The sequence below is a fragment of the Myxine glutinosa genome, chromosome 11 (assembly GCF_964187855.1).
Source record: "Myxine glutinosa chromosome 11, kmMyxGlut1.1, whole genome shotgun sequence".
NCBI classification, from domain to species: Eukaryota; Metazoa; Chordata; class Myxini; order Myxiniformes; family Myxinidae; genus Myxine; species Myxine glutinosa.
Window position 1 is genome coordinate 33,379,809 of NC_136271.1, and position 26,035 is coordinate 33,405,843.

General features: G+C 44.6%; 1 protein-coding gene across 2 annotated transcripts in view; it reads right to left on the bottom strand.

Annotated features, from left to right (window-relative positions):
* Positions 1 to 26,035, bottom strand: part of MCM10 (minichromosome maintenance 10 replication initiation factor) — an 87,103-nt gene that overhangs the window by 51,649 nt on the left and 9,419 nt on the right. The window contains exons 1-8 of one of the 2 annotated variants that reach the window (XM_078786521.1): positions 20,795 to 20,940; positions 20,326 to 20,646; positions 18,055 to 18,156; positions 7,788 to 7,968; positions 5,225 to 5,390; positions 3,456 to 3,623; positions 3,244 to 3,360; positions 2,696 to 2,907 (exon numbers count right to left, since the gene is read on the bottom strand). In XM_078786521.1, the coding sequence (XP_078642647.1) occupies positions 2,696 to 2,907; positions 3,244 to 3,360; positions 3,456 to 3,623; positions 5,225 to 5,390; positions 7,788 to 7,968; positions 18,055 to 18,156; positions 20,326 to 20,548 (1,169 nt within the window). In that variant the 5' untranslated portion in view covers positions 20,549 to 20,646; positions 20,795 to 20,940. Of the gene's footprint in view, positions 1 to 2,695; positions 2,908 to 3,243; positions 3,361 to 3,455; positions 3,624 to 5,224; positions 5,391 to 7,787; positions 7,969 to 18,054; positions 18,157 to 20,325; positions 20,647 to 20,794; positions 20,941 to 26,035 lie in introns of those variants that run through there. The other variant, XM_078786520.1, reaches the window with a different exon arrangement.

The window sequence follows — 26,035 nt, forward strand, 5'->3', positions numbered from 1 at the left end:
TGGATTCGCAAGGCTCAGTTTCTTCAGTGGTTTCTGCATCTGGACGTGACTGGCTTGATTTGATTCTACCCACACCCAAATTGTATGTGGAAAATGACGTCGAGGACCTCGAGGAGACGGTGAAAATCTATTTCGATTATGCTGACACTGACCCCGAGAGTGAAACCGATCAACAAAGGGATCCTGCTTGATCGGCAGTGGTACCTCTATGAAAACGTGCGGCCATACTGCCCTCGGGAGACCGCTGACCTTGTCTGTCCCCTGCCAACGGAGCCAAAGCCTGCTGCTGCTGCACAGCAACCAGGGCCATCTGGTGACTCTGCTGCTGTTGGGGGCAAGCGTGCCAGGCCAACCTGCTCTCACTGTAAGCCGGCCGGCCATCGCAGAAGCAACAGGGGTGTTGTGACCTGTCCACTACCTATATGACAATCTGATTCATTTTGTTGACTCATGACTGAAAATGATTGAGACAGTCATTATGGTGTGTGCAATTGATAACACCTGTGCATGCTGCTCAGTGCTGTGCATCCAGTGTGCATGATATTTTATTCATATACTAGACAAAGAATATCGTTTACTGAACAATGCTGTACTTGTATGTACTTTGTAAATTAGGCTCAAAAGACAATGACTTGACCTTTGAATCACACTTCTGGTGGCCAACTTAATATCCCGTGGGGTTTTCAAGTGTAAGTAGTATGATGCCACATGCATTTATTGTCCTTCATGGATAAGTCAAGCTTATCAAGTCAAGTTTCATTACATCCCTGGTGTTGGCTTAGCGGTTAGGGTGCCAGCTTGGGATCCTAGGATCCTGGGTTCGAATCCCGGTCGATCGCTGAATTAACGCCAGGGGGGTTGACTCAGCCTGTCATCCTTCCGAGGTCGGCAAATTGAGTACCAGCTTGCTGGGATGAATGATCACGGTGTGTACCCCGATTTAGAATAGGTACACCATATCCCTGCGCATCGTAAGAGCGTGACCAAGGGTTGGCGTCAGGAAGGGCATCCGGCCATAAAAACATTGCCTCAAACAGGGAACCATGATTGTCATGGGGCCCGCAAGGCTAACCCCCGCTCCAGCGGGGAAAAATGGCCTTAAAACGATCATTCATTCATTCATTCATTCATGGATAAGTCAAGCCTTGTGTACATACTTCTTGAAAATGGTGCTTCACCAAACATGTGTGTGAAAATTCTATACATGTAGGCCTACTCGTCATTTTGCCTTGATATTTTGGCATGACAGCTTGGGCTAGCATACAGATGGGGGGGGCGAGGATTTACAGTATTTGTGCACAGTTGCAATGCAGATTATGCTTGAAGATTCAATGGAGATTATGCTGCACATAATAAATACAGCAGTAGTAGAAGAAACATGAGCGTGTTTGTTTCCCATAAATTCCAATTCAAATCAGTGCTGGTCACAACTTATTTGCTAGGAAAAAGTGAAAAATACAGAATATTGGCAAGGTGCCCAAAAAAATTGGCACTCGGCCAATAACTCTTTTGGTACTTTTATTTACTTTACTTGTCCAACATCATGCTTGAAAAAAACCTTTAGAACCCTAGAAATTGATTCTGATTGTAAATTACTGGTTGGTATTTTTTGCGAAATTTTCTAGATTTCCTGGCATGAAAAGTTGAAAAACTTGACATTTTGGGTAACACATGAATATTTAAATTTTTGTTTTCATGCATTTGTAATTGCCCAATTTGACCAACCCTGCTATTTTATGGAGGTACAGGGTTGGTACTTTAATGCTGCAGGTAGAACTCTAAATCCATAATTTGAGCATCTGGTACAAGAATCTGGTAGCGTGACACACACACACACACACACACACACACACACACACACACACACACACACACACACACACACACACACACACACACACACACACACACACACATATATATATATATATATATATATATATATATATATATATATAGGGAGCATAGGCTTCTGGGTAAGGATGGTTTTGTACAGGACAAGAGTGCCACAACATCATATGTGTGACTCGGTTTGTGGTTTTCTGGAGAAATTGGGGCGAGGGGACTCGTAGAAAAATTACCATTGAATGGAAATGTTAAAGAAAACCCTTCCCATGCCTCCTGCCCCCAAACCTGCTCCCTCCCACAGATCTCCCGATGTCCCTGTTCTTTGCTGTTGTACTTGTGTGCTTCCCTCTCTCTCCCCATCTTGTCTCCTGCTCCCTTTATTGTATGTTTTGTGCGTCCGTTATTTTTTTTGTGATTAACTGTTAGCTCTTACACAAGCCTCGATCTTGTATACAAAAAAAAAAAAAAAAAAAAAAAAAAAAAAACACTTCAGCAACAAATAGCCAGGACCGTACCTGGTATGAAAGGAGTTACTTCAATGTCTATAAACTTAAACAAAGACATAAACTTGATGAAATATATCTGCAAGAATTAAAATGGTATCTGTGCTAAACTATATGACAAAATAATCCTCAATAATGTGTTATGTGACCATTATGGCTTGGTAGAAGGCATGGCCATAAAATACAGGGTTTACTTTGTCCATTATAAATAGCAGTTTCCTGCCACACTGCTTGCTAACTTGTACTGTGAGTAAGCAAGTAACATTGGTATCACTTAATGCACACATTATATACGAGTGTAAGCCAGTTGTTTTGCTCGGCCACGTTTCCCAAAAGCCACTTACAAACTGGGGGAGCAGGCTGGGGAAGAGACGCCTCCATAATGAAAGCCATCATTACAAAGCATCTGCCGTAAGCCCCCAGGTTGGGTGGAATGCTTCCCACGCATGTGACCACGTGGAGGGCGCGAACCTGGCGCAGCCTGCAACTCAGCACGCTTTGAGCACAACTTTCGGTACTGTGCTTGCATGTGGAAGATGCAGAACTCGCCATCAGACTGAGGAATGCCAATATTTGAGAGCAGAAAGGAGTAATGTTACTGACATTTTAAATATTCCACATGTATTCAGCAGCAAAAAGCTGTGTTATCATATTCCATGGCACCCTTTCCCAAACGCAATGGGTTTACTCAGAAATCATTTTGAAGGAAGTCGCTCAATTTACTGTTCTAACTTCTCCAATCGCCAGAATTATCACAGGTGGACCCAAAAGCACAGCTTCCTCATATGCATTTTCCGTACAATAAATCAGGATTCCATTGCTCTCGGGTTGACCAATTTGACTGTTATTAAAGCACTGACATTTGCCTAAAGTACAACCAAAAGACACCCACCAAATTTACAAGCTGTGAGCAAGGCTGTCCATTCTTCTTGTTTGCACGACAAGTGCCAACGTCAATTGCCTCTCCCATGAGCAACACCTTTTGTGGATTATCCACCGAGACACACACCTGGGAAGTAAATATCAGAGCTCGGATCAGTCAAATCACTGAATGATAAGAGGCTATAGTATGTGGATTAACTTACACTGAACTCGTTCCTGTACCTCGTCTGAACCAGGTTTTGGCTTCATGAGGCTGGGATTCAGTAATCCAAAGACAGTCCCAACCTCTGTCTTCCAAAGTTGTTTGTGAACGTCTCCAAACAGAAAGAAAGAGACTTGCGTGCTCATGTCCCTGAGATCTGTAACGGTCCAAATGCTGAAAGTATTTCCCTGGACACACAAAACAAACAAAATGCCTTTAAGCACTTACACAATACGTTTTCCTTGCCAATTGATCGTGCAATAATGCATACTATGATAACCGTACTTAACATGCATGCCAGCCAGTGCACATGACACTTGTGTGTCTGTCAGTGTGTCAATAAATATCAGTTTATGATTGAGGTGCAACTTGATTTCAATTCAATGTTGTAATTTGAACACGAATCGGAACACAAATCTGTAGTTATCAGTACTTTGACTGAATTTGTCCCGATCGAGCAGTACTCCATCAAGCTGCAGATGAAGGACTTGTAGGTGGATAGGAGTTCAGGTGTGCCAAAGAAGGACTTTGTACGACGTAGGATTCCCAGTCGAGAAATGGTTTTGAAGGCCATAATGAAATAAATATGTCGAAATGTTTTTCCTTTTTTTATACATTATGTCGAGCAGTGCATAGCCTGGTGTTGGGCTAGCGGCTAGCGTGCCAGCTTAGGATCCAAGGATCCTGGGTTCGAATCCCGGTCGATCGCTGAATTAACGCCAGGGGGGTTGACTCAGCCTGTCATCCTTCCGAGGTCGGCTAATTGAGTACCAGTTCACTGGTAATTCCCTGTTTGTCGTAAAAAGGCGACAAAAAGGGTTGGCGGCAGGAAGGGCATCCGGCCGTAAAACATTGCTTCAAAAAGGGGACCAAAAAAAACAAAAAACAACCACGGTCCCCGAAAAAGGCCAACCCCCGCTTGCAGGGAAAAATGGCCTCTAAAGGTGGTTTATACATTATGTCGAGGCTTGTATAAGAGCTTTTGTATTTTATAAGCGTTTGCCCAAGAAAGATCATGACTGAAAGTGAGACCCAGGATTTTGAATGACTGAACTCTTCCTACGATGGGCAGGAAGAGGAGTCCGATAACTGAAGACGAGATGGGATGGATCTGTGCATAAGAGAGGGAGCAGGTTCTTATGGAAGATTTCTCAAGCTATCCCTCCATAAAGGAATGATTCTGCCATGTTTAATTACGTCATACATATATGCAGCTTCTTCGAAAGGATGACCTACAAAGCATGATGGGGAAAAAACCTTTTTCCTTTCACCATTTTTTAGCTCTTTTTCAAGAAAAGGTGAGAAACAGCAGGGCCTGTGCAGACAACTGATTTCATGGAAAGACTCAAAACATGTGCGAGTCCCTAAAATTGTAGATTCAGTTGGGAGGTAAACTGAAGCACGAAAGCGATTATCGTCACCCTGTACATAGCCTCATTCAAGTCCTGAATCTGAATGTAGAGACAAATCGCTCTCTACGAACGTCCGTGCATAGAAACTGCTAAAGTCATTACACATGATTGAGTCTCGAGTAGCTCCTTAACAAGACGATGATTCGACAAGTGATAACAGACATATTGTAATGATAGATATCTCTATGGGAAGCTTATGCGCTGGTGAGCAAAACTGAACAAATAAACTTGTAAATAAAAGGAATAGACAAAGTGCATCTCTTTGAAAAAAAATCAATCGTGCAGGAACTTTCCACCATTGTAAGTTACACAACGCTTGAGCAGTGCATACTCAAAGGCTCATGGGAACAGAATAAGAGAGGGTAAATTGCACTTACATTACTGGCAGTTTGTGATGTGGACTTCCTGAATACAATCCCAATTGTGACCCAGTCTACCTCTTCAAGGTTCTCTCTCGCTCGTTTATCAGGCAGCGTGGATAATCGTATGAACCGTCGTCCCTGCATCTTTCGCTCCATCTCCGATGAAGAGATTTGTTGCTTTCTGCGAAGAGCACAGTAAATAATTCAAAAACTTTATATAGAATGGTTGTGCTTCTCATAATTTACTACGTTTGCATAGGCTACTTAAACAACAGGTTAGATCTGCACATATTGATGTAGGAACCACATCAGAAATCCACACACTTTGACATAAGATCAAGTTAATCACCAACCACCTAAATTCCATCAATGGTAGGCAAAGACAATATGACTTGATAGCAAAGACAATAGCAAAGACAACAATATAAACACAACAAATGTTGTGTTTGTGTCCTTCCCCCTCTCTCCCCATCTTGTCTGCCGCTCCCCTTGTTTTTTGTGTTTTGTGTCGGTTTGACTTTTTGTGTGATTAATGTTAGCTCTTTCACGAGCCTCGATCTTGTATACAAAAAAAAGAAGAAAAAAAAAGAAAAAAAAGACAAACTCAAGGAGAAAGCAGGATGAAGCTCAAAAGCTAAAATTTATGAATACAATAACTTTTATATACAAACCCCATAGGTTAACTATCGACCCTTTCTCGAAAGCCTCCGATAAAGCATCACTCAGAAATCTCCAGCAAAACAGCCAAATGGACATTTTTAAACAGCACATCAATCGAGCTAATGTGGAAGGAGGTGGATAGTTAACTTTACCAGCCAGGGACTTGCAGCATTCTATTGTGAAATCACTGAAATGATGTTATGTGGATGGGGCAAGGAGGTCCATATACAGTGCCTATAGAAAGTCTACACCCCCTTTCAAAATTCTCACCTTTTGTTGCTGTATAGCCTGGAATTTAAAAACATTAAATCAGACTTTTCACCATTATTTACACATCGTAACCCACAACTTCCAAGTGAAAAAGAAAAACAAATTTCAGAAAATTAATAAAAAAATAAAAAAACTAGAACATATTGGTTGGACAAGTGTCCACACCCCTTATAATAGCAATTGTAAATTAGCTCAGGTGTAACCAATCACCTTCAAAATCACACACCATGTTAATTTGCCTCCACCTGTATTAAATTGTAGTTATTCTAATTATTTCAGAATAAAATCAGCTGTTCCTATAGGTTTCCTCTGCTGGGTAGTGCGTTTCACAGCAAAAACTCAACCATGAGCACCAAGGAGCTTTCAAAAAACATCCGGGATAAAGTTGTGGAAAGGCACAGATCAGGATGTGAGTATAAAAATATTTCAAAAGCCATGAATAACCCTTGCATCATAGTCAAGACAATCATTCAGAAGTTGAAGGCGTATGGTACCACCAAGACCCTGCCTTGATCAGGCCGTCACTTCAAACTTGATGACCAAGCAAGGAGGAGAATGAGCAGAGAGGTCACCAAGAGGTCAAAGGCAACTTTGAAAGAGCTACAGGCCTTTATGGTAAAGATTGGTTACTGTGTGCATGTGACAACAATATCCCAAGCACTATAAAAGTCTGGCCTGTATGGTAGGGTGGCAAGAAGGAAGCCATTACTCAAAAAAGCCCACCTTGAGCCCACACTTGAGCAAAAAAGCCCACACTACGGAGATTCTGAAGCCACTGTGGCAAAAAGGTTTTGTGGTCTGTCGAAACCAAGATGGAACTTTTTGCCATTGCATTTGGCGCAAACCCGACACAGCACATCACCCAAAGAACACAATCCCTACAGTGAAGCATGGTGGTGGCAGCATCATCTCATGGGGATGTATCTCACCAGCAGGGACTGGGCCACTTGGCAGGATAGAAGGGAAAATGGATCGAGTAAAAAACAAAAAAATCCGAGAGGAAAACCTGCTGGCCTCTGCAAGAAAGCTGAAATTGGGACGGAAGTTCACCTTTCAGCAAGACAATGACCCAAAGCACTCAGCCACAGCTACACTGAAGTGGCTAAGGAACAAAAAGATAAATGTCCTTGAGTGGCCCAGTCAGAACCCCGACCGAAATCCAATTGAAAATCTATGGCATGACTTGAAGATTGCTGATCATCAACGCCCCAACACAATTTGACTGAGCTTGAACAGTTTTGTACAGAAGAATGGGAAAATGTTGCCCAATCAAGGTGTGCAAAGTTGGTAGAGACCTGTCCCAACAGACTCACAGCTGAAATTGCTGTCAAAGGTGCTTCCACCAAGTATTAACTCAGGGGGGTGGACACTTATCTAACCACAATATTCTAGTTGTGTATTTTCAATTAATTTACTGAAGTTTGTAGAATTTGATTTTCACTTCGAAGTTGTGGGTTACGATGTGTAAATAATGGTGGAAAAAGTCTTATTTAATGCAATTTAATTCCAGGCTACAAGGCAACAAAAGATGAACATTTTGAAAGGGGGTGCAGACTTTCTATAGGCACTGCATATATACTATAATATATTTATATACTGTATATACTGTCGACATATATATATCACTCAATAGGTTCTCTCACCATACCTCAGCCTAATTCCTGAAAATTTCTCCACTTCCACATTCTCATGGCTGGACAACGGCCGTAGATGCTGAGCAGCAGGAGAACCTGCTGTGCAAGGCTTTTCGTTCACATGGAAACTTCCTCTTTCCCCAGTCAGCAATGTGCGTTTCTGGAATGTTTCTTTGGCTTTCACTTGTACATTTCCTGGAAGAGTGCAATGTCCAACAGAAAAAACACAAGTCTACACACAAGGCTCACATGAATTTTCAGCATTCTACGCATGAGCAGCAAGTAACTCGAAAAATCTCTCGAAAATACAATCAAAGGTAATATTCCATACAACTGTCATTTCCATTGCTGCCAACAATGTCACTGCTCTCCAGTGATCAACTTCACGCCTCCCCCACCGCCCTCCACAAGGCACAATCTTTACTATAATGGAGCAAACACAGATGTCGCCGAAACTCCAAAATTTACATATGGTGAAATATCGCCACCTTTGGTGGTAGCCGGTATTACAAATCATCTTCTTTTCTCTTATGATATGGAGTATAATATGTGCGATCAATAACATTTCTTTCAAAAATGACAAAAAATACATAAAGTGCATTCCAAGACTAAATTCAGCACATTGGCCACTCAAGATGGGCCAAAAAGGACACTCCCACCCAATGGTTAGGAGTGCCCACAAGTGTAAAAAGGAGGTATCCACTCCAGCAGTCTGTCACTTGTATTAACTGATATTTATGGTAACCTGGAATAAAATGCAGGGCAAACGTCAAAAACTAGGGATTACAGGAAGCGCTCTAAAAGTTATTCCAAAAAGATAGTCACAATAGTCCTTGAGACATGCCAATGGAAAAAAACTACCTTCATATATTTTACCTCTGCCATGAAAAGTAGATGGAGGTTATGTTTTCATCCCTGTTGGTCTGTCTGTCTGAGCAGGATATCTCAAAAACTTATGGACCGATTTGGATGAAATGTGGTAGACATGATGGGTGTGTGACATGGACAAATTTATTCCATTTTGGTGAAGGTCCGGATCGAGATCCTGATACTGGAATTATTTAAATGATTCTTCACCATTGAGAGATGGGGCCAAAAAAGATATACAAGTGGACTCTGACATTCGCGGGGGATACGCGCCTGAAAAATGCCACAACTCTGAGGGCCTTTCACTCACTCACCGCAGGCAGGTAGGTGGTCTTTCTGTCTTCTACCGACTCCTCTCCGGCCTTGCACCCCCAGCTCTCCCTGTGCTCTGTCCCCCAAATATTCCTACAGGTCGCACAAGATCTGCCAGCAACCCTCTGATGGTTAAACTGCCGAAATCTCGGCTCTCTGCTCACCTTCACTCTTTCATTCCTCTTTTCTCCCGCCTCTGGAACAAACTCCCTCACTCCCTTCAATCCCACTCCTCCCTCCAGGTCTTTAAAACAGCTGTTCACCACCATCTCTTATCTTCCCCCATCCAAAACCTTGATCTTTTCTACCCCCGCTAATTCACCCCAGATCCACCTTGTTTGAAATTCCAACTTCTTTCCTGGAAGTCCTGGCAGTGTCCATATGTTTTATACCTCTCCCACCGCCCCCTTTTCCCATGCCCCCCCCCCCCCAAAGCCCTCGCCCTCTCTCAGATCTCTCGATGTCTCCATGTCTCTCGGTCCCTGCTCTCAAATGTTGTGTTTGTGTCCTTCCCCCTCTCTCCCCATCTTGTCTACCGCTCCCGAGGTTATATGTTTTATGTGTCGGTTTGTCTTTCTGTGTGATTAATGTTCGCTCTTTCACGAGCCTCGATCTTGTATACAAAAAAAAAATCCGTGAATGTCGGGGCAACGTTTCATTGGGAAATAGAGCAATGCGACTGTGTCGCCAATATGTCTCCGCGTAGTCCCTGCCCGTGACAATGGGTAGATGCCCTCATTCACTGTCCTAAAATAAACAAGTTTGGTTTAAATCCCTTCTGCTGTTTTGAAGCACCACATTTTACCTCAGGACAGGTTTCACTGCAGTGAAGCGTTTTCGGAGAAGGGTTTTTTTTAAATATCGGCATTAAAGCTAATATGGCTGCCAAACCATGTGACATATGACATCAAAAATGTACACTCTGCATATGTATGGGTAGGGGATCACGTTTGTGAAGTTTCCTGTTGATCGGAAAAGGTTCGTTTTTCTATCCAGATGGCTTTGAATTTTGAAACTTGCCACATTGTCAAGTACTCCCAATGGGGAACAAAAGCATGATAATGATGACATCATTGGTGAAGTGGTATAAAAAAATTTAAAAAAACCTTTTAGAGGCCATTTTTCCCCACAGAGCAGGGGTTGGCCTTTTTCGGGCACCGTGGTCCCCTTTTTTGAAGCAATGTTTTATGGCCGGATGCCCTTCCTGCCGCCAACCCTGTTAGTCGCCTCTTGCGACACACACAGGGAATTACCAGTGAACTGGTACTCAATTTGCCGACCTCGGAAGGATGACAGGCTGAGTCAACCACCCTGGTGTTAATTCAGCGATCGACCGGGATTCGAACCCAGGATCCTAGGAATGGTATACCAGCCATAAATGTTTTAATCTAATGCCTTATCCTAAAAATCTGAAATTGCATGCACATGATCTCTGACCCATATGTATTGAAATATTAAATGTATGACATCATAGGTCACATGGTTTGGTAGCCATGTTGGATTGAAGAAAAATATTAAATAATTATCTCTGAAACCGCTTATCCTATCGAATATGACATTTGTAAAATTTCGCAAAAAACATTGTTGCATAAAGTTTGAAAATGATGAAGTCAAAGGTCACATGGTTTGGCATCCCTAATGGAATGAAAAACGAACCTATCCGATCAACATGAAACTTCACAAACGTGATCCCCTACCCATACATATGCACAGTGTGCATTTTTTATGCCACATTCCACGTGGTTTGGCAGCCATATTAGCTTGAAAGCCGACATTTAAAAAAAAAAAATCCCTTCTCCAATCGATGTCAAACCTGTCTTGTGGTAAAATGTGATACTTCAGAACAGCTGAAGGAATTTAAACCAAACTTGTTTATTTTTAGGACAATGAACAAGGGCATCTGCCCATTGTCACGGGTAGGGATTATGCGGAGGCATATTGGCGACACGTGGCGCTTTTCCATTGCACTGAACGGTTCGGTACGGTACGGTAATCCCCGTGTCATTTTTCCATCACACAACAGAACCGTGAAAATAGGCGGAGTTATCTGAAGTGACGAAAAAAAAAACGCGGCCGCTGTGGTGACGTAATTTCTCATGCGACACAACTGTAAACAGCTCCGCAACTCTGGAGGAACTTGAAGCTGTGTTTTACTTCTTCGTCGGGTTTTGGTTTTGGTTTTATCTGAACTTGAGTTTTTTGGCGAAATGCAAAAAGAGAGAGGACGTGTTTGAGAAGAAGCTGAAAGACGCCAGAAAGAGGACAGATAAAAAGAGAAATAAACTTTTGCAGACAATTATGAAGACTGACAACGAAGAATTGGGCCTTGTTCGTCGGTGCAAACAAAGAATGAACATAGCGTGACGGTTCTGTGACGATTGTGATTGACCAATCAATGGTCTGCAGTATTGCTAGCTCCACCCATAGGTCCGAGTTCGGTTTGCTTGGTACCTATCCATAGCAGGAACCACATTTAGCACGGGTACTTAGGTACGGTTCGCATGGCAATGGAAAAACGCAAAAACGAATTTTGGTTACAGTACGGTACCACGGTGGAAAAGTGGCAAAAGTAGCATTGCTTTAGTTCTCTTTGTGTCTCTCTGTGTGTCTCTGTGTGTCTCTCTGTGTGTACATCGTGTCCAACAGTAAATAAATCCGTGACCTATCCTAGGCACTTCCATAAGCCTCAATCTTGTTTGGACAAACAAGAGTTTTATGCAGCAGAAGGATGTAGCGGTTAATCCTGAATTTGGGCTCTATTTGAAATTTTCTTGGCGTGATAGTGGCGTACTATAAATTGCAATGGCGGGTTTAATTAGAATTACAGATCATGTATTGGGAAATCGCTGGGTTTTTTTCGACATTATCTATCTATAATTCCAGTAATCTCTGTGTGTTTGTTTGTTTGAACGTTTGTTTGTCTGTGACCGCTGTTTCTCGACAACCACGGGTCCGATATACTTTAAACTTGCCAGGTATATTGCTGGGGACCCGAGGATGTGCCTTTTCAAGGTTTCATATTAATCGGACAATTACTTACCGAGCTATGTCCAAAAAACGATTCAACCAATCAGAGAGCAGCGAGCTATCGCGTGTGCCGAACGTGGCGAACACACTCTGCCTCGGATGGCACATTTGAGAGCGTATTCATTTATTTCCCGTCGGCAAACTATGTTGGCGCTATGTTGGCGTTAAACGATGTTTTAAAACTAATTAAAACCCCGGGGGGATTGTCACTGTACTCGCAAGCCGTTCGCCGTTCGCTTTGGCGTTGCGAATGGACCAAAACATTTCATGCACCAAACCATTTCATGTAAAGCGTTCGCCGTTCGCTTTGGCGTTGCGAATAGACCAAAACATTTCATGGACCAAACCATTTCATGTAAATAGAGGGGGGGATATAATTTTAGATATAGATATAGTACGGGCATGCCCTAGTTGATTCAATGTAATCAAGGGGAAATTGGGTAACCTCGACAGAATCAAACAGCTCATTTTCCCCACAGATAACCATCTGCTCTGCAAGAGGTTTGCTCCGGCTAATAAGACATTGCACCACCTCCACTCATTTGTTCCTATTTTTTCTCGCCTGTGAAATAAACTTCCACATTCTCCTCAATGCCGTTCTTCCCTCCAGGTCTTCAAGACAGCTGTTCACCACCATCTCATCTCCCATCCAAAACAATGATCTTTTATACCCTCGTTAACCTACCTCCTTCTCCCCCACCACACCAAGCCCACCTTCTTCCAAATTTCCATGTGTCTGTGTGTATCGCTCCCCCCCCCCCCCCCCCCCTCTTTTCCTGTTATTTTTCCTTTCTGAGAGCTTCCTTCTGTATCCATCTTGTCCACCCCTTGCATCCTCCACTACCCCTCATTCCTTCCCACACCCATCATTGTCCAAGTCTCTCTCTATGTTGTCCTTCGAACCTGCTGAATTAGTGCCCCCTCCCACCCCCCACTCTCTACTGCTGCTTTTGTTCTGTTGCATCCTGATTCGTTCAGTGTTCTAGCTCTTCCACGAGCCTCAACTCTATATGAAAAAAAAGACTAAATGTATAGGTGCAGTAACCTTATTCTCTACTACAGATGTGACTAACACCTCTCCAAATGACAATAGATTACTGCGCATGACCATGAGCTATACTTTGGCTTACATATCAGGGTGTTTTGTAAAGAAGCAATTTGTTATTGGGCAACTTTACAATAAGCAGAGTGGAAAACTTACAGTGAGGTATGGAACTTGTGGACCAAGAGATGGGGATGCATCAAGCGGACACGAATACTGGAACAATTTGTCACTTAACATGAAGTAAATTATCAGTAACAGCCGCAACCGTTTTGTTCAGACCACCATTAACACCCACCGTGTAGTGACCTTGAAAGAAGACTTTAATGCAATTTTAGGCGGGGCGTGGGATAGGCCGACTTCCCTAAAAGAAAGTAATGTTATCTTTGCTACAAATATCTCGCGAGATCTCGCGAGATCTTGGAGACGGTGGTCAGGGGTTTTCGACGGTCCACACGGTCTCCACGTTTTTCAAAGTTAAGTCTGTTCACAATTGTATTTTGTCGAAACTGTATTTATCGTTCGGTGTGTGAACTTATAGTGTCCCCTTGGAAGTTTCTCGGTGTTTATCTTTCATATATTAATCGTTTGTTTGCCGCGTCGCGAGCAAGGCCTTGCAGCCTCAGGCTTCCCCCGTCGAAGGTTGTTCCTTCCTTCGCTGTTTTGCTAGCTTTTTTGATTTCCCCTTCTCCACCAAGCTTCACCAAACATCTACTATTTGTCTAACGTTGTAACCCCCACACCCCCCCCCCCCCCGACCCCAAAAACAAACAAAAAAACAAACAAAAAAAACTTTTATTTTCCTTTCTCCTCGTGTGCTTTTGCCTCTGCCCACGTGCGCTGTCTCGCCCCGCCCCCATTTTCCCCTTGCCTTCCACCTTTTGCCCTGTTCAAGTGACTCGTGGTCGTCGCTCTAGGCTTCCTCTCCCCATTGGTATTTTTGTGAATACAAGATTGTTCTTCACAGTTCTGTTTAAATATGTTTCAACTATCCCCTTCAGTGTTTTATTCAGTGGTTTATTACAACACGCTGTTTTTCTTCTTATTTAAAAGGCTCCTTTCAATTTCCTCTTCAACTCATTCCATTTCAAAAAAATATTCAATCTCTTATGATTCCAAATCACTCCATGCTCTAAATTCTCATTCATTCCATCCCTCCTCCATCGTTCTTAAACGAATCGCGAACTTGAAAATCACAACAAACCCAATTTGTTATATATGTTCATCTTTCATTAATCATCCACTTTCTAAACTCCCCCCTTGCCCCTCCCCTTCAAATCTCCCCACCAACCATCCCTCCCAAATTCTCCCTCCTCCCACCTCCTTCTCAAAGCTGCCTCCTCCCCACTTCCTCTCCCTCCTATGTCATACCTCCACCTCCCCCAACCTTCTACTTTCCTCTGCCCCCCTCAAACAAACTCTCACTGTGCCTCATTCCATCACCATCAAACCTTTCGTCCTCCTCATCCTTCCCTTTCTTGTAACTCTTCTGTAATCTCTGACACACTATCAACTGCTCTTCCTACATCCCCCTCTCACCCTTCATCTGACCCTACCCCTCCCCTCCCCTGTCCTGCACCCGATGCTCCCCCTCTCTCCTCACTAACGGTATGGACCTCAAACATCCGGGGCCTTCGCTCAAACCTGATTGATCTCTCCATTCAGGTTGCTTCTGAAAATCCAGACTTGATCTGCTTAACAGAAACTTTCCTCCTTCAAGATGTCTCTGATTCCTTAATATCTCTTCCTGGTTACTCCCTCCTCCGGTACAATAGACCTGATCCTCATCCTGGTGGTGGGGTGGCTATCTTTATCAAAAACTCTCTTCCTCACTCTCCCTGCACTGCCCTCTCTCCACCCCACCCACAGGAGTACCTCTGGCTACGGCTTCCCCTCCGCTCCCACCTTTTGTTCATATGTGTTCTGTACCGTCCTCCAAACAGTGATGACTCGATTTACATTTCTCTGTCGGACAACATGGACCAACTTCTATCAACTCATCCAAACTCTCTCTTCCTCATATGTGGTGACTTCAACTGTCATCATGCCAGCTGGCTGGGTGTGGGTTCATCTCTCACCAGCCATGGCACCTCAGCAAAGGACTTCTGCGACTCATTGGGACTGACAGAATCTGTCAATTTCCCGACCCGGATCTCAGTCAATGGAGTATCTTCTCTTCTGGACTTGGTTATGACTAACTTCCCTGCAAATGTCTGCTGCTCTTCTTCTGCTCCAATCGGTTCTTCTGATCATGTGCTTGTTAAAGTGGACATCTCACTGGCCATTCTCAGAGAGCCTCCTCAGCGCCGACGAGTCTGGCATTTCACTCAGGCCGACTGGCACGGTCTGCAAGCAGCCATCAATCAACTGGACTGGTCTCCCATCTCTTATGCCTCTGACATCAATTCTTCCTGGGAATTCTTCCAAAGCAAACTGCTCTCTCTCATGCACAGATTTATCCCATCTCGTCTTCAGTTGTCTTACCCTTCCTCCCGTCCATGGTACACTGAATCTTGTGGTGAGGCAGTTGCCCTGAAACAACTTGCCTTTGCGTCTTGGAAGGCAAATCCAACTGAAGGCAATCTCAGTTCCTTCCACCAAGCTCGAAACAAGTGTGTTTCTACCCTCAGGAGTGCCAGGAAGCACTATCTCTCCACACTCAAGATTGAACTCTCAAACCTGTCTCCTTCCTCCAAATCCTGGTGGCGTCTGGTCAAATCCGTTTCTGGTGTTTGTTCCCCCTCCATCCCCTCCCTTACCTCAAATGGCTACACAGTTGACACCGCACGTGACAAAGCCGAATGCCTCAACTCTGTGTTTGCCTCAAAATCTTGTGTCCCAAACCCATCTCTCTCTGTTCCCACCTTTCCCAGTCGAACCCAACTGCTCCTGGACTCTGTGTCCTTCTCTCCTGACAAGGTGGAGAAGTTTTTATCAAACCTCGACTCTGATTCTGCAACTGGACCAGATGGCATCAGCCCTCGGGTCCTAAAATCCTGCTCTGCCGCTCTATCTCACCCTCTCTCTGTTCTTTTCACCCTCTCTTTTGCTCGAGGTCATCTGCCAGCATCTTGGAAATCAGCAAACATTACCGCTTTACACAAAAAAGGTGCAAAAACAGATCCTTGCAACTACAGACCAATCAGCCTGCTCCCAATTATCAGCAAGTCATGGAATCCATCATTGCTTCAGATATCAAATCCTTCCTCTTCTCCAATGGCTTATATAATAATATATACCACCTTTAGAGGCCATTTTTCCCCGCAAGCGGGGGTTGGCCTTTTTCGGGAACCGTGGTTGTTGTTGGTTTTTTGGTCCCCTTTTTGAAGCAATGTTTTACGGCCGGATGCCCTTCCTGACGCCAACCCTTTTTGCCGCCTTTAACGACAAACAGGGAATTACCAGTGAACTGGTACTCAATTAGCCGACCTCGGAAGGATGACAGGCTGAGTCAACCCCCCTGGCGTTAATTCAGCAATCGACCGGGATTCGAACCCAGGATCCTAGGATCCTAAGCCGGCACCCTAGCCGCCAGCCCAACACCAGGGTGTTCTCCAATGGCTTGATCTCTGATAATCAATTTGGATTCAGACCAGGTCATTCTACTCTGGACATGTTGCTTCTGCTGTCTCAACAATGGATGGAGGTCCTCAATGCCAAACAGGAAATCAGAGCTGTCTCACTTGACATATCACGTGCCTTCGATACGGTCTGGCACCCAGCTCTGCTCACCAAACTCACCTCCTATGGTATTCAGGGAAATCTCCACTCATGGCTTGCGGATTTCCTCTCTGGTCGTAGGCAACATGTGGCCCTGAATGGATTTCTCTCATCTTCCCTTCCTGCTCTGGCTGGAGTTCCCCAAGGCAGTGTTCTGGGCCCTGTGCTATTTCTGGTCTTCATCAATGACCTCTCCGACTCTCTGGAAAATCCTCTCTATCTCTTCGCTGATGACTCCACTATCTGCCGCTCCATTCCTCATCCCTCAGATCGGCAGTCTGCAGCCTCCTCACTCTCTGCAGACCTGGACAAAATCAAAGACTGGTCAAACAAGTGGAACATGTCTTTCAATCCTGACAAATCTCACACTCTTACAATGTCTCTCCGAAAGGACCGACTGGACAACCCTCCCATCTACTTTCTCAACAATCCTCTCCAAGAAGTTCTGTCGCTCAAGCTTTTGGGTCTCACTATCTGCCATGATCTTTCTTGGGAAAACCACATTTCCAAGCTGGCCTCCAAAGCCAGTCGCCGACTGGGCATCCTCCGTCGTGCGAAGTCCTTCCTTGGCACACCTGAGCTCCTCACCACATACAAGGCTTTCATCCGCAGCTCAATGGAATACTGTTCCCCCCTCTGGGCTGGTGCTCCTGCCTCACACCTTGCTCGGCTTCACGCTGTTGAGGCCAAAGCTTTCAGAATCATTGGAATCTCCTGCGATGTAGTCAACTCCGAGGGCCTTTCACTCACTCACCGCAGGCAGGTTGGTGGTCTTTCTGTCTTCTACCGACTCCTCTCCGGCCTTGCTCCCCCAGCTCTCTCTGTGCTCTGTCCCCCCAATATTCCTTCAGGTCGCACAAGATCTGCCTGCAACCCTCTTATGGTTAAACTGCCAAAGTCTAGGCTCTCTGCTCACCTTCACTCTTTCATTCCCCTTTTCTCCCGCCTCTGGAACAAACTCCCCCACTCCCTTCAATCCCACTCCTCCCTCCAGGTCTTTAAAACAGCTGTTCACCACCATCTCTTATCTTCCCCCATCGAAAACCTTGATCTTTTCTACCCCCGGTAATTCACCCCAGAGTCCTTGCAGTGTTCATATGTTTTAATCCTCTCCCACCTCCCCCCAAGTCCTCCCGACGTCCCTGCTCTCAAATGTTGTGTTTGTGTCCTTCCCCCTCTCTCCCCATCTTGTCTGCCGCTCCCCTTGTTTTTTGTGTTTTGTGTGTCGGTTTGTCTTTTTGTGTGATTAATGTTAGCTCTTTCACGAGCCTCGATCTTGTATACAAAAAACAAAAAAAATAAATATATATTACCTGCTTTAGGAGTTGTGGTTGCAGCTGCAATGGTCTGCGCAGGCTTGCTTTGTAGCTGTTCCTGTAGCAAGGAAATCTTCTCCTGCATACGCTGCAGTTCTTCTGCAAGGTCATGGTGCTGCAGGTAAGCCATTATTCCTCCCTCACCAAATTAAATAACAAACATAGGGGCAATACCCCTGGCGCTCACCTGGAAGAATAAACAGTATACTGCACTGACTAAAGGTATTTTAAAACAATTTAAATGGCTGCTAGAAAACAGGGCAACAGGTAGAATCATACTAACATAATCATAAGACTTTAAACAAACAAACAAAAAAATACCAATTCTGGAGGGCATTTCCCCCCCCCCCCCCCTCATCCCCAACCCCATATACCTCCCCGGACCCCAATTTTTCTAATGCGGTGAACAAACATTGATACACCACGGGTGATAAAGGTTGTGGTCAAGTTTCATCGAAATTGTGTGTGTAGTTTCAGAGAAGAAAGCAAATACGTATTTTGGGGGGCAAACCTGGACCCACTTTGACCCCCGTATACATTTTTAGACTTCGATTTTATTAATGCTGTGAATAAACCTCAGTACTTTACAGATCATGAAGGTTGTGGTCAAGTTTCATCGAAATAGTGTGTGTAGTTTCAGAGGAAAAAGAAAATTCCTATTTTGGGGAGTCAAACCTGGATCCACTTTGACCCCCAGTAGACCCCCTTAAACCCAAATATTTTTAATGTCATGAACAAGCTTTAGTCACAACACAACAAATATCATTTGTGCCAAGTTTGGTCACAATCCCTTTAGCGGTTTCAGAGAAGAAGTTGCAAGTGTTTACGGACGGACGGACGGACTGACGACACAGACCTCCTGGGTGGCTCGAGCGCGGACCTCCGGGGTGGCTCGAGCGTGGACCTCCGGGGCGCCTCGAGCGCGGACCTCCGGGGCGGCTCGGGCGCGGACCTCCGGGGCGGCTCGGGCGCGGACCTCCGGGGCGGCTCGGGCGCGGACCTCCGGGGCGGCTCGGGCGCGGACCTCCGGGGCGGCTCGGGCGCGGACCTCCGGGGCGGCTCGGGCGCGGACCTCCGGGGCGGCTCGGGCGCGGACCTCCGGGGCGCCTCGGGCGCGGACCTCTGGGGCGCGGACCTCCGGGGCGCGGACCTCCGGGCCGACTCGGGCGCGGACCTCCGGGGCGGCTTGAGCGCGGACCTCCGGGGCGGCTCGAGCGCGACCTCCGGCGCGGCTCGAGCGTGGACCTCCGGAGCGACTAGAGAGGGGAGCTCTGGGGCGTTCGAGTGCAAAGCTCCGGAGCGGCTCAGGCATGTTATCAAAACGCAAACCCAGCATAGAAATATCAAATACAAACCAGATAAAACAGTTCAAAGGCAAGTGTGCTACCACTGTACAATTCTGCCAACCATGGAGGAATAATATGCCATAAAACACTTTGATAAGAGTCCAGATTTTGAAAATGTGCGCTTTCCTCCAGATCCGCCATAACCAGATTAGATACTAAGGCTGAAACAAAACTCACTGGCCAGTAATTCGAGTTTTGTTTCCCTTCAAATTGCTGATGAGTTGTAGGGTATAGCTTCAAGGCATGATGTGGGCAATGGCTACTACAGAGCACCTGTTTTGTTCCTTCGCTCTGATTTGTCCAATTAGCAATACGGATTATTGGGAAATTACCCTGGAGAGCCCAGATCAAACTGAAACATTTGCCTAGAGTGCTGACTACCATAAATAAATGTATGTACAACAAAAGCATAGCTCTACCAAAATAAATTATTGGAATACCAAATTAAAGGGCAAAGTCCTTCACATAAAGGTCCAGTCCACCAAAGCAATGGTGAAAAGAGAAACATCTCAGCTGACCATAAGCTCATTATCTACCAAGTTCAAGTCGGAAAACAAACAAACACAATCACTGCATTTTCTCATAAATTACTCAGTTCTGTGCTAATGACTTAGATGATGCGTAGCACGGCAATCCAACAAAGGACACATACAGCCTCATCGAGACGCCTTCTTTGTGAATCGACATAAATCCACGTGATAACACTCTCCCCACCTCCCTCCAGCCAAATACACCCACGTTGAATCCAAGTTTGTAAAAGAAAAGGAGAACAGCAAGAATAACTGATTTGACAACACAGAAGCGCACAGGGACCAAAAGTCAGATAACGTTCACACATGCAAGGAAAACCTGCGTAGTCACTTGCTTTACAAATTGTCCACCATTGACAATGCACCATCCTGTATGAAACATAATAACACACCTTGCAATTGTTCTTTGCTTTTCTCCTTATGAACATCGACTCCCATTACAGAAGATTCACCATGTGATAGTTTTGGCCTGTGTAGCATTCCAGAGTTTCCTATTTCATCCGATCCTTCTTTACGTTCACCGTTTAGCTTGGGCACCAGCTTTTCTAAGCCTTCCCTATCTTCATTTCGTTTATATAACATTGTCCCATCCCTCGTCAAGTCTTCACTGATCATCCGCCTATCTCCTAGCCCATTTGATGCAGTTGAATTCAATGTAGAATCTTCAACTTCATCCAGAAAAGAAGCTAAGAGATCCACATCCCCATCAGCATCTGAGGGACAACACAAAAACGCAAAAAATGTTATGACATTTAAGCAATATACAGGATTTTAAGAACGCTAAACAAGTTCCATGAAATTCACAGAATGAACAGGCATGGTCTGTACAGTCACTCAGTGACAATGGAATTTGTTGTATACCAGCAAATACCCCCCCCCCCCCTCCCCCGTCGCTTCGCTGACAGGTATACCAAGAAAGGGGGGGGGGAAGGGGGAGAAAGATGGGGAAGAGAGAGGGGGATGGGAGAGAGAGGGATGGGATAGGGAGAGAGAGTGGGGGAGAGAGAGAGAGTGGGAGGAGAGAGAGGCCGAAAGTGAGCGAGAGAGTGGGAGGAGAGAGGGGGTAGGGAAAGCGTGACAGAGGGGAGAGGGAGAGGACGGGAGAGAGAGAGAGAGAGAGGAGGGGGTAGAGGCACTGGGGGTAGAGCATCATCATTTAATGGGGGTAGAGGCACTGTTGTCTCAAAGCAGACTAGTTAACCCCTCCCAGCCCTTTTTGTTCTGTGAAAAGACAACTTTTTACATTTGTCTTGTTTCAATCCAAGGGGCTGGTTGTTCTGCTTTTGTTTTATTTGCGTAGCCCCCACCTCCAGTGACCTTCTGGCTTTGTGGCGGGCAATATCCCATATAAAAAAGTGGGGAGGACAAAGGAGAGGGGATGGGAACAAGGAGGTGTGGGGGGGAAGGGGTGAGGAAAGAGGGTAGAGTGAGGAAGTGGGGGGCAGGGGTAGAGAGAGAAAAAGGGGGAGTGAGAAATAGGGGGGAAAAGAGAGACGGGTGGGACAGAGGAGAGGAGAGAGGGGGAGGGTTGAAAGAGAGAGAGAGAGAGAGAGAGAGAGAGAGAGAGAGGGGGGGGGTGAGGGGGAGAGGAGTGGAGAGAGAGAGAGGGGGGAAGAGACAGAGGAAGAAGGGAGGGGAGAGAGCCATATATATATATAATCCTCCCACCCCTGACCTCACAAACACCAAGTCCTCAACATCCACCTTCTAACCCCGGGTTCCTGATGCATATATGGATGTTTTCATGCATAATCTCACAAGAGATTATGAATCACAAGAATCCCAGTACAAGAATCTCACAAGAATCCCAGCAACCCTCTGATGGTTAAACTGCCGAAATCTCGGCTCTCTGCTCACCTTCACTCTTTCATTCCTCTTTTCTCCCACCTCTGGAACAAACTCCCTCACTCCCTTCAATCCCACTCCTCCCTCCAGGTCTTTAAAACAGCTGTTCACCACCATCTCTTATCTTCCCCCATCCAAAACCTTGATCTTTTCGACCCCCGATAATTCACCCCAGATCCACCTTGTTTGAAATTCCAACTTCTTTCCTGGAAGTCCTGGCAGTGTCCATATGTTTTATACCTCTCCCACCCCCCCCCCCTTCCCATGCCCCCCCCCAAAGCCCTCTCCCTCTCACAGATCTCTCAATGTCTCCATGTCTCTCGGTCCCTGCTCTCAAATGTTGTGTTTGTGTCCTTCCCCCTCTCTCCCCATCTTGTCTACCGCTCCCGATGTTGTATGTTTTATGTGTCGGTTTGTCTTTCTGTGTGATTAATGTTAGCTGTTTCACGAGCGTCGATCTTGTATACACAAAAAAAAAAAAAAAAAAAAAGAGTCCCAGAACTCCTCGGACAAGGACCTTTATAATGGCATGGGTTTTATGGTCACTGGCTGAAAATTTAAGAGAAAATAGTCGGAAATAATAGCAAGGACCAGTGGAACCTTGGCGGTAAAAGCCCTTGCTCAATAGAATGCAACATAGCTATTTGGGCAGTGTATAGACAACTGACTGCTGCCTTGTCCGATTCTGAAATTAAAAACAAAAAACCCGGGTTTGAAGCTAAAACATGCCCACTGCCTATGTACATAATAATACATCGTGGTTATATAGCCCAGGTAGATTCCAATTGCACTGGACCATAAGCTGACACCAGAGGCTTGAAACCTAAGGACTGAATGCTGTGGCCTATACTTACTGTTAGCCCAGCGGCTAAGTCGAAAAATATTTCACTTTGTGGAGAAATTATGAAACTTTGCAGACAGGTGGAGGACCCCAGTAGGAACATTTTTCGATTAGGACCCAACTCTGAAACGCCCCCTGGTGGCCGATAGAAATACGATTGCAGTGGCTAACCCAACTCCCCCCCCCCCCCCCCCCCCACCCCCATGACAATTTGGGTGAACAGGTGATCAGTTAGCACCCCAAATGATTTTACTTAGCACCCCATATTATTTCAGTGCTGCCATCTGTTTGCATTAGTTTAGGTTAAGACAGAAGATTTCCTTTTTATGCAATAAAGTTATTTGCAGACATCAAAGTTCGTTATCATTATTGTATTAACGCATGTTTTCTTTTACAGGTGGAAAACCATAAACCATGTCCAGGTCATTCAAGATCGTTCCTTTTCAAGTCAATCAGATGAAAATTGAGGATTTTAGAAATTTGGCCTATGTTGACCTTTTGGCCAATGTTGACCTCAAAAATAATTGGTGGTTGTATTCAGTGACCTGATATGTAAATGCTCTTCAAATTTCAAGTCAATCAGATGAAAATTGAGGATTTTAGAAATTTGACAAAGTTGTTGACCTTTGGCCTATGTTGACCTTTTGGCCTATGTTGACCTCAAAAATAATTGGTGGTTGTATTCAGTGACCTGATATGTAAATGCTCTTCAAATTTCAAGTCAATCAGATGAAAATTGAGGATTTAAGAAATTTGACAAAGTTGTTGACCTTTGGCCTATGCTGAGTTGGGTCCTAATCGAAAAATGTTCCTACTGGGGTCCCCAACCAGTGTGCAAAGTTTCATAATTTCTCCACAAAGTGAAATATACTGCCATATTTTTCGACTTAGCCGCTGGGCTATGCGGCCTTCACAAGGCCCTGTACCCCTATCGACTCCAACCTTTCGATATTTGATGACCCTTTTAAAAGTCACTACGGTTGTTTTACAATGAAGGGAAAACTTAGAGGAGACAAATCATAGCAAACAGACAAAACAGTGTGAAGAAACAAAATGGTGATTGTGAATATGACAGGTGTGATGAGTATGACAGGCTATGCATATCACCAACATGGTGGCCGTAAGATTTTTCAGGTTGCAATTGTGGGAGGAGTCAGGTCAGCTGTCAATCCATTGGGAGGAAAGGAGTGTTACATGCAGATGGATGAGCAAGTGTAATTTATATACACAAAGAATTAAGTTAAGCACCCCTACACAACGAATTAAGGTAAGCACCCCCTAATATATATTCTTTGTGTATATGTATACATTGGCATATATTCTAAGGTATGTGAGATCAAATAATGATTGGTATGACATTAGCAATTATCCATTGATGAAATTGAGTGATCAAAGTGAAAAAAAGTGATTGGTTGAGTCAGTGATCCGATCACGTGGGTCCTACACACGTTATTGACGCAAAGATCGCTAGAGGTCTTCTCAGAACAATGACTGTATGTTAGAAAACATAAACGTCATCCACACTGTCCGTGATGGACCTATAGCTCCATACTTAAATTGAGGTGAAAATGTGCCTAAAATTCCCAAAAAATTTCACCTTAAATTATTCAGAATAAAATATTGAAAACGGCATGATTGTTATGTTTTTATGTGACCATAATATCACTTCTCCAGAAAATATAGCAATATCATGGGTATATTACACTGTTTTGACGACAACAAACTTGTAATGTGCGAGGTTGTAAAAAAATGGGGGGGGGTGCTTAACTTAATTCTTTGTGTATATATATACATACTTTTCTTTTTTTTTCAACATGGTATGAACACAAAAAGGTCCTAGGTTTGGCAAAGTCCTTGTCCCGTCATAAGTTAGGACCTGCGTTAAATACTGGACATGGTGCCCACCATAGTCTAACACCGTGGTTCCCAACCTGGGGACCATGGTCCCCTGGGGGGCCATGGTGTATTTCTCAGGGGGCCATGGGGTAAATTGAACCATACTAAAAATAAAAATAGTTTTTTGGGGTTTTTTTTATTGTTTGGACTGATATTGTTTTGTTTTTTCCCCGATTGCAGATTTGACGTTATGGCTTCTGGGAATAAAAAAAAGAAAGTATCTTGATGAATACATAAAGCTTGGATTCACATCCATTACCGAGTCTGGCCAAGAGAAACCACAATGTGTGCTGTGTCACAAGGTTTTGAGTACTGAATCCATGAGGACATCCAAGTTGAAGTTGCACCTCGAGACGAATCATGCACAACATGCAAAGCAGGATCCCGCATTTTTCAAGCGGCACAAAAGAAATTTAAAGCGACAGAAGTTGGATGAGAGAGGGGATCCAGGGAGGCAGATGAAGTTTCTCTTGAAATTGCATAGAAGAAAAAACCCCACACGATTAGGGAGACACTCAACAAGCCTTGTACCCTCCTCATTGTCGAACGGGTTCTCGGCAAGGCAGAGGCTCGCAAAGTTGAACAGGTGTCTTTATCGAATAACACAGTGCAGCGTCGTATCCGTGACATGTCGGAAGATGTGAAACAACAGATCATCAATGAGATTAAGGCAGCACCTTTTGGCTTGTTTTCTTTTCAACTTGATGAATCGACTGATGTTAGTTCATGCTCCCAGCTACTGGCATTCGTTCGCTATGTCAAAGGAGATGGTATCAAGGAAGAATTATTGTTCTGCAGTGCCCTGGAAACAATGACAAAAGCCAACGACGTCATGGAAAAAATGAAGTTGTTCTTCGATGCGGGAGGAATTCAGTGGGAGAATGTATGCAGTGTCTGTACTGACGGTACTCCTGCCATGCTTGGTTCCAAATCCGGATTCCAAGCAAAAGTGAAGATGCTGGCACCACAAGCGAAAGGAACCCACTGTATGATTCATCGCTACGCTCTGGCTTGTACGACTCTCCCTCTCTCATTGAAGAAAGTTCTTGAAGTCATAATCAAGATTGTTAACTACATCAAGGCAGGGGCTCTCAACACCCGAATGTTCAAGGAGCTGTGCAAAGGCATGAACGCGGAACATGAAACGTTGCTGTGCTATACTGCTGTACGCTGGCTTTCGAAAGGGAATGTTCTGAACCACGTCTTTGAACTTCGTGCGGAAGTCAAACATTTCTTGAATCTTCAGGGCAAACATGACCTCCTGCAGCATTACGACGAAGAATTGTGGAACAAACGACTTGCTTATCATGCTGACATTTTCGAGCAGCAGAACCAGCTGAACCTCAAGCTCCAAGGAAGAGCGACTAATATTATTCTTTTCCACGATCATCTCAGAGGATTTGTTGCCAACCTCCAAAACTGGCGCAGGAAAGTGAATGCAGGAAACATTGCTATGTTCGAAAGAATGTCTGAATTGCAAGACAGCATGGGAAAAGAGCTTGATCCCGCACTGAAAAATG